General features: G+C 43.1%; 1 protein-coding gene across 1 annotated transcript in view; it reads right to left on the bottom strand.

Moving 5' to 3' along the window:
- Nucleotides 1-9,143, bottom strand: part of Kiaa0895 (KIAA0895 ortholog) — a gene marked incomplete at its 3' end in the record, with an annotated part of 37,647 nt that overhangs the window by 4,415 nt on the left and 24,089 nt on the right. Inside the window, exons 6-7 of the mRNA XM_031344307.1 lie at nucleotides 5,682-5,987; nucleotides 320-417 (exon numbers count right to left, since the gene is read on the bottom strand). Coding sequence (XP_031200167.1) covers nucleotides 320-417; nucleotides 5,682-5,987 — 404 coding nt within the window. The remainder of the gene's footprint in view (nucleotides 1-319; nucleotides 418-5,681; nucleotides 5,988-9,143) is intronic.

Raw genomic sequence — 9,143 nt, 5'->3', positions numbered from 1 at the left:
AAAAAAAAAAAAAAAAAAGTTTAAGGTCACCTTCAGCAGTTAGTTGGAGGCCATCCTAGGCTCCATGAGATCCAGGTTCAAAAACAAGCAAACCCAAAAGCAAACCCCAAACTGATATTTTTTAGAAAAAGATGTACATATAAATAAAGAACATTTTCCCAAATCATCTATTCTTATGTCTCTTACTGATCACAGAGAACATTTCCTTCTGTTATCACAAAAGGAAACTTGTTCCAATAGCAACAAAGTAACACAGCTTGGCTTGAGTCGCTTGGCTTCCCTCATACACGGCCTGCCATCTGGCCCACTGTTCACGTACCTTGCCCAGGGCAGTCAGCAGATAAAAGTCTATGGACTCTCTGAAGCGAAGGATTTTAAGGATTCCATCCAAGTACACCTGGTCTTTACTGAAACACCCTGGAAGAAGCAGAACAACCTTTACTTTCTCTTTAGACAGATACTTTATCCAGCTCCGGTGTTTACCTTCTAACATTTATAGAAATACAAAATCTGCATTTGAAACATTCTAGCACTTACTATTTGAGACAGAGTCCTGGCACTCACTATGTAGACTAGGCTAGCTTTGAACTCAGAGATCTACCTCCCTAGTCTCATGCTGGGATCAAAGCGTGGGCCACTATGCCTGGCCCACATTTACTCTTTTTTTTTAAAGATTTATTTATTATTTTTTATGTATATGAGTACACTGTAGCTGTACAGATGGCCATGAGCCATCATGTGGTTGCTGGGAATTGAACTTAGGACTTCTGCTCGCTCTGGCCCGTTCACTCCGGTGTAATACACTGTAGCTGTCTTCAGACGCACCAAAAGAGGGCATCAGATCTCATTATGGGTGGTTGTGAGCCACCATGTGGTTGCTGGGATCCGAACTCAGAACCTTCGGAAGAGCAGTCGGTGCTCTTACCCTCTGAGCCATCTAGCCAGCCCTACTTTCATTCAGTTATCTTTACAACTTAAAATGTAGGCTCTCACTGTTGGAGATAATAATTTAAGTGTTTCTGGAGTGGAGGAAGCATCTCTTCCTAGTAGTGGACTCAGTCACGATAAGGGACCGGGTTCCAACCTTTTTATTAAAAAAAAAAAAAAAAAAAAAATTAAAGGAATTAAAAAATTAATGGAATATTCTAAACAAAACGCTTAGGGTTTAACAAGATGTGTTGCTAGTTTCTGGTTTTGTACAGACCAGCACAAATAAAGAGACGAAAGGCAAAAAAACAAACAAACAAAAAAAAAAGTAGGCTCTCAGAAAGGAACAGGTTAGTACTAGTAGTGCAGACTCCAGTACTTTGCCTGAAGGACTCCCTTTAACTGCTTTTTCTTACCTAAAATGACATCATCCCCCAAGTTAAAGACTGGCACTCAAAGCCCACGATGTATAAACACCACCCTGCACGCTTCAGTGAGCATGAGGGTAGAGTCTTGGTGTGAGAGGATTTACGGGGGTGGGGGGTCTTAACAAGGGCAATATGGTGATGTGGGGTTTTGAATGTCCTATTTTCCTTGATGTGCTTTGAACAACAGCCCTGCCCTAACTCCTTCGTAAGGAAGGATTATGACCCTGGACACTATGGCGCATACCTGTAATACCAGGTATTTGGGAGGCTGAGGCAAAAGAATCTTGAGATGGAGATTATCCTGGGTGAAATAATATGATATTATTTTGGTTGATTTTGTTTGTTTATTTTGCTTTATTTTTGTTTTTAAAGATGTATTATGTATACAATGTTTTGTCTGCCTATATGCCTGCAGGCAAAAGAGGGACCAGCCACCATGTGGTTGCTGGGAATTGAATTCAGGAAGAGCAGTCAGTGCTCTTAACCTTTGAGCTATTTCTCTAGCCTCAGATTGAAGGTTTCTTTGAGACTAGGTTTCAGGCTCAGGAAATATCTCAAGTCTGTAAATTGTTTACCTCTCAAGCATGAAGACCTGAGTTCAACTCACATCTATTTCCCATCTCAGCCTCCTGAGGAGTAGGATTGCAGGCATGTGTACTATGCCCAGCTAAAGCTACAGTTTAATGATTTTTTTTTTTTTTTTTTTTGGTTTGGTTTGGTTTGGTTTGGTTTGGCTTGGTTTTTGGTTTTTCAAGACAGGGTTTCTCTGTGTAGCCCTGGCTGTCCTGGAACTCACTCTGTAGACCAGGCTGACCTCGAACTCAGAAATCCACCTGCCTCTGCCTCCCAAGTGCTGGGATTAAATGTGTGTGCCACCACGGCCTGGCAGTTTAATGGTTTAAAAACAGTAAAGCCCAGCTTCATCTACACAGGGAGTTCCTAGTCAGCCAGGGCTACCATTTGAAACCTTGTCTCAAAAACAAAATAAAAATCCTAACATGATGAGTGTGTAGCTCAGCTGGCACAGTGCTTACTTAGCACGCAAGAGCGCTGGCTTGGAAGGCCAGCACTGCATGCCCTGGGATAGTGGTGCGCATCTGTATTCTAGATGTAGGGGTAAAGGATCAGAAGGACACAGCAAGTCTGAAGACACCCTGGACTACCAAACCTTGTCTTAGAAAACAAGACGAACAAACAAACAACAAACTGCTGGGCATGGTGGAGCACACCTTTAATCCCGGCATTTAGGAGGCAGAAACCAGCAAATCTCTGTGAGTTTGAGGGCAGCCTGGTCTACATAATAGAGAGCTACATTATCAAGAGCCCTTATCTCTCAAACTAACCAACCAACCTGCTCCCTGACAAAAGACTGCACAGGATTAGAAGCAGGAACTTGTGAAAGGAGCCCCCCTTCTACTCATTCACACATTGAAACTGTCCAGGATGGTGTGGTGTTCACACTGAAATCCCAGCACTAGGAAGTCTCAACACAGGGGCCCAGCCAGCCAAGTATACAATATGAGATCCGGGCTCAAACAAAAAAGCTACAATCAGTATGAAGAAAACCTCTTGCCTTGCCTGAGCTTTTAAAAAAAAATAGTATGTAAGTAGACTATATTCTCTATGTGGCCACACATTAAATAATTATTGCTAACTTTATTAGGTATGCTAGTAAGTTGGCCCGGCAATTAAGAACAATTCTGACAACTGAGCTCCATCCCTGAAACCCATGGGGAAAAGCCAGATGCAATAAAATGCATGTGTAACATTGGCCTACTTACTAAGCCTGGGGAGCTGGTCAGACTAGAGCAGGTAACTGCAGAAACAGGGGAGGCCTGCCTCAACAGGGTGGAAGGAGAAAGCTGACTCTAAAAAGTTGTCCTGTAACCTCCACATGCATGCCATGGTGCATGTGCACCCATGCTCGAAACTTATCACACACACACACACAAAATAAAAATTACCTTCCTCCAAACAAAAACTACCACCAAGGTGTATAACACTTTGACAAGCGTACTGGGAGCTGACCTCTCATCAAATTCCACACACACAATGCACATGTGCTAGCACAGAGAGCTGACTCCCTCTCTATGGTCATGCTCCCTTGCCACCAAAAACCTCAGACAGAAGGCTAGGCATGAGGAACTTTTGCCAAGTTTTGAATCCCAAGCATGGGTGGGTGGATAGCATCAGAGACAACGTGAAAAGAAACTGGAAAAGGTAAGTCCACAGAATGGTAAAAATATTTGTAATAATGTAAAAATATCATACATCTGATAGATTTATATCCACATAAAGACCTCTTATGATTAAATTATTTAAAAAAGGCAAACAATCCAATTAGAATGGGGGAGAAACAAGAAGATAGCTCTCATAAAGAAACACAGCAACCAACTGAGCAAAGTAAGAGATGCCTAATACCATAGTCATCAGTAACTGCACAGCAAAACTATAAAGACATACCTTTCCACATCTACACTGCTTTGTACTATTTAAAGTAGTAATTGCTGGTTTAAAAATGAAAATCACAAATGTTGGCAAAGACATGGAGAGGAGCACTGAGCACTGGGATGTAGTGAGCCAGCATGGTCACTGCCGATACCCCCAAAGCTAAGCACAGTCTCCATGTCCCTTGTCTGTTATACCTCTAAGCAGAGTATGGTGGCTTAGGCTTGTAATGCCAGCTTTCAGGAAGCTGAAGCAGGAAGATTTCTGTGTGCTCCAGGCCAGGCTAAGCTACGCAGTGAGACATCCACTCGTGGGTATAGAGTCAAGTGTGAGAAAAACATGCTGCATGTGAGCTCCAAGAAACATTCCCAGCAGCCTAAAATGCATCTGATGAACCAAGTCTGCGAGCCGCAATGGATGAACAACCATGACAGCTACAGCATGGCTCTGAAAACGTCCTGCTGGGCCACTGGTGTTCTAATGACTGGAAGTTCATCACTCAGAGGCAGAGGCAGGTGGATCTCTGGGAGTTTGAAGCCACCATGGTCTACATGGTGAGTTCCAGGTTATCTGGGGCTAAATAGTGGGGCAGTTTAAAAAAAAAAAAAACTGAAAAAAAAATCCTGCTAATTGGAGGAGGCCAATTATATAATTCTATTCATATGAAATATTCAAAACAGGTAAATCTTCCAAGACAAAAGGTAAAAACCACTAAAGGCATTTCCTGAAAGCTGAGGGAGAGAAGATACAGGAGAAGAGTTTTCATGAGTGTGTGTCTCTCCGAGGCAGTGGGCCTGGTAAACAGGGTATTCAGAAATTAGTAGTAATAACTGCATGGCTTGCTAATAGTGAAAAAATGACAAGGTTTACATTTTAAAGGAGTGAACTAAACTGTAAGGCATATGCTATCTCAAATATCTGAGTAAAACTTTTTAAAGTCAGAGAGAGGGACGGGGAAGTGCTCAGTGCTTAAGAGCGCTTACTGCTCTTCCAAAGGACCCAGGCGGCTCAGTGCCACAAGGGAGTTCACATCTTCTTCTAACAGTTTCTAGGGCACCAGGCATACATAAACTCACAAAGGCACACACATACACACAAGTAAAGACAAAGAAGTAAGTCTTAGAAAATAAAGAAATGGCCAAAAAAAAAAAAAAAATAGCTACTGCTTAGTCAGTGACTGGTTGATCCAGAACGCCGTGTGTTCATTCTATGTGGTTACAAGAGCTACTTTTCCCCTTCTACCATATGAGTCTCAAGGACCAAATTCAGGTTATCAGGCATGCCAGCAAGCATCTTTGTCCTGCTATATCTTGCTAACCCTCCCTGCTGACTAGCCTCAAACTTGTATCTAAGGCTCCTGCCCCAGCCTACTGGGATTACACAAACTCATCACTTTAGTTTTTTTTGGTTTTTGTTTTGTTTTGTTTTGTTTTTTGTTTGTTTGTTTTTCAAGACAGGGTTTCTCAGTGTATCCCTGGCAGTCCTGGAACTCACTCTGTAGACCAGGCTGACCTCGAACTCAGAAATCCGCCTGCCTCTGCCTCCCAAGTGCTGGGATGGTTGTGAGCCACCATGTGGTTGCTGGGATTTGAACTCAGGACCTTCGGAAGAGCAGTCAGTACTCTTAACCACTGAGCCATCTCTCCAGCCCCACAAACTCATCACTTTGACTAGCTCATTCTATTATTCTTTCCAGAGTCTATTGGCCTGAAATGCTTCAAGGGGGTTGGGCAAAAATAACACTGTGTGTGTTATGTGGCTCTATAGCAAGAGCCTGTGATGACCTCAAGTCACAGTCATTTCATTATCAGACTGAGGGATTAAAACATGACCCAAACAACTAAAAAGTCCAGAGACCTACCATGGAGGGATGCTTACCTGGCTGGGAAGTATCAGTCCATCCCCTCTTGGCTCTTACACAATAGTCCCATCTTGTATTAGGGTCCTTAACAAACTTGCCAATATCTTTGAAGAGTTCACAAAAAGACATTTTGCTGGCTTGATACACAGTGTAGTACAGGAGAGCAGCCCTCCACAAGAAGGGGTCTTTTCTGAACAGGACACTATGAATGCTTGCCAGTCCTTCTTCCGTAGGATTGTTTGGCTTTAGCTCATGCTTTTTGCGGCCAATCCAACTGTTCCATGGTTGCTGAAGGTTGTTAATACCCCGAAAGTAATGTGTGCCTACATGGAAGAAAAGGTACAAATGATAAGAAATGACATTCTTTTTTTGTTTGTTTGTTTGTTTTGAGACAGGGTTTCTCTGTGTAGCCCTGGCTGCCCTGGAACTCACTCTGTAGACCAGGCTAGCCTCGAACTCAGAAATCTGCCTGCCTCTGCCTCCCAAGTGCCAGGATTAAAGGTGGTATGTGCCACCACTGCCTGGTTAAGAAGTGACATTCTTGCTTTGATCCTTTCCCAAAGAAAATTTGCATTTATCTGGAATATTATTCTTCAAAGTCCCAAGTGCTAAAGGTTTGTCCCCAACTTGGTGTTCCTGAGAGGTGGTAGGACCTTTAAGGGATAAGACCTGGTGAAGGTGTGGAGAAGGGGACTGTGAGCCCCTTTCCCATCACCTTCTCTGCTTTCTTGACCATGTTCTGTGGCCACATGAGCCCACTCCTAATATGCTGCTTTACCAGGCTCAAGAGCAGTAACATTGGCCCAGAGGGAGCTGAAACCTACAAGACCATGAGCAAAAATAAACATTTATTTTTTTAAGTTCACTTAGGCTATATGAGACCTTGTCTCAGAAAACAGACAAGATAGACAAACAAACAAATCTCCAAGATCCCAAAGCCAAAAAATGGTCTCTCGTGGTTCCTTTCCAGCAAGTATGTACTCAGGGGCTAAAGATGATCAAACAAAGATCTCAGTGACATCTTTAGTGTTGCTGGTACAACCGGTCAGCTCACCTGGGAGGTGTCTCAGACTGGGATTCTAGCCACTTCGCCAGCGTCAGAGTCCCTGAATGTAGATCCTGGGGACATCACTTTGGGGTCAGGCCTTGAAGGCCAAAGAAAAGAAGCAAACTCCTTGGAGCACAACGGAGGGCTGACAGTATCCTCTGTTGTGCCTCCACTGCTTCAGGCCTGCAGTTTTAAGCTTTGTACTAAGTGTAGCCTGCTCCTGGTGGGATGAAGTCTTCCCTCTGCTTAGAAAGCTCCAATATCATGAACCCCCAGACTCCTTTGTTGCCTTTATCCCACAGAGACACCCCTATCCAAGGGCAAGTCAATAATGTCAAAGGAAACCATGGATGTACTTTTTTTTTTATTAGATACTTTCTTTATTTACATTTCAAATGGTATCTCCTTTCCCAGTTCCCCTCTGGGGGTGGGGAACCTGTTCTCTCCCCTGTCCCCCTGCTCACCAACCCACCCTCTCCCGCTTCCTGGCCCTGGCATTCCCCTACACTGTGGCATAGAGCCTTCACAGGACCAAGGGCCCCTCCTCCCATTGATGACCGACTAGGCCATCCTCTGCTACATATGCAGTTGGACCTATGAGTCCCACCATGTGTGCTCTTTGGTTGGTGGTTTAGTCCCTGGGAGCTCTGAGGGTACTAGTGAGTTTATATTGTTGTTCATCCTAAGGGGCTGTAAACCCTTCAGCTCCTTGGGTCTTTTCTCTGGCTCCTTCACTGGGGACTCTGTGCTCAGTCCAATGGATGGCTGTGAGATTCTACTTCTGTATTAGTCGGGCACTGTCAGAGCCTCTTAGGAGACAGCTATATCAGGCTCCTGTCAGCCAGCACTTGCTGGCATCCACAATAGTGTCTGGGTTTGGTGATTGAATATGGGAAGGATTCCCAGGTGTAACAGTCTCTGGATTGTCCTTCCTTCAGTCTCTGTTCCACAGTTTGCCTCTGCAACTCCTTCCATGGGTATTTTGCTCCCCTTTCTAAGAAGGAACGAAGTATCCACACTTTGGTCTTCCTTCTTCTTGAGTTTCTTGTAGATTGTGGATTATATTTTGGATATTCTGAGCTTCTGGCCTAATATCCACTTATCAGAGTGCATACCTTGTGTAGTGTTCTGTGATTGGGTTAACTCACTCAGGATGATATTCTCCAGATCTATCCATTTCCCTAAGAATTTCATAAATTCATTGTTTTTAATAGCTGAGTAATATAGATGTACCACATTTTCTGTATACATTCCTCTGTTGAGGGACATCTGGGTTGTTTCCAGTTTCTGGCTATTATAAATAAGGCTGCTATGAACATAGTGGAGCATGTGTCCTTATTACATGTTGGAACATCTTCTGGGTGTATGCCCAGGAGTGGTATAGCTGGGTCCTCTGGTAGTACTATGTCCAATTTCTGGAAGAACTGCCAAACTGATTTCCAGAGTGGTTGTACCAGCTTGCAATCCCACCAACAATTAAGGAGCGTTCCTTTTTCTCCACAACCTCACCAGCATCTATTGTCACCTGAGTTTTTGATCTTAGCTGGTGTGAGGTGGATCTCAAGGTTGTTTTGATTTGCATTTCCCTGATGACTAAGGATGCTAAACATTTCTTTAGGTGCTTCTTAGCCATTCGGTATTCCTCAGTTGTGGATTCTTTGTTTAGCTCCGTAGCCCATTTTTAATAGGGTTATTTGGTTCTCTGGAGTCTAACTTCTTGAGTTCTTTGGGTGTATTGGATATTAGCCCTCTATCAGATATAGGATTGGTAAAGATCTTTTCCCAATCTGTTGGTTGCTGTTTTGTCCTGTTGACAGTGTCCTTTGCCTTACAGAAGCTTTGTAATTTTATGAGGTCCCATTTGTCAATTCTTAGAGCATAAGCTATTAGTGTTCTGTTCAGGAAAATTTCCCCTGTGCTCATGTGCTCGAGGCTCTTCCCCACTTTCTTTTCTATGAGTTTCAGTGTATCTGGTTTTATGTGGAGGTTCTTGATCCACTTGGACTTGAGCTTTGTACAAGGAGATAGGAGTGGATTGATTTGCATTCTTCTACTTGCTAACTGCCAGTTGATCCAGCACCATTTGTTGAAAATGCTGTCTTTTTTCCACTGGATGGTTTTAGCTCCTTTGTTTTGTTTTTTGTTGTTGTTGTTTGGTTTTTTGTTTTTGTTTTTGATCAAGTGACCATAGGTGTATGGGTTCATTTCTGGGTCTTCAATTCTATTCCATTGATCTACCTGCCTGTCACTATGCCAATACCATGCAGTTTTTATCACAATTGCTCTGTAGTACAGCTTAAGGTCTGGGATGGTGATTCCACTAGAGGTTCTTTTATTATTGAGAATAGTTTTTGCTATCCTATGTTTTTTGTTATTCCAGATGAATTTGCAAATTGCTCTTTCCAAGTCTGTGAAGAATTGAGTTGGAATT

Source organism: Mastomys coucha, unplaced genomic scaffold (genome assembly GCF_008632895.1).
Source record: "Mastomys coucha isolate ucsf_1 unplaced genomic scaffold, UCSF_Mcou_1 pScaffold23, whole genome shotgun sequence".
Classification (NCBI taxonomy): domain Eukaryota; kingdom Metazoa; phylum Chordata; class Mammalia; order Rodentia; family Muridae; genus Mastomys; species Mastomys coucha.
Note: the sequence above shows the minus strand (reverse complement) of the source record. Positions and strands in the feature narration are given on the sequence as shown.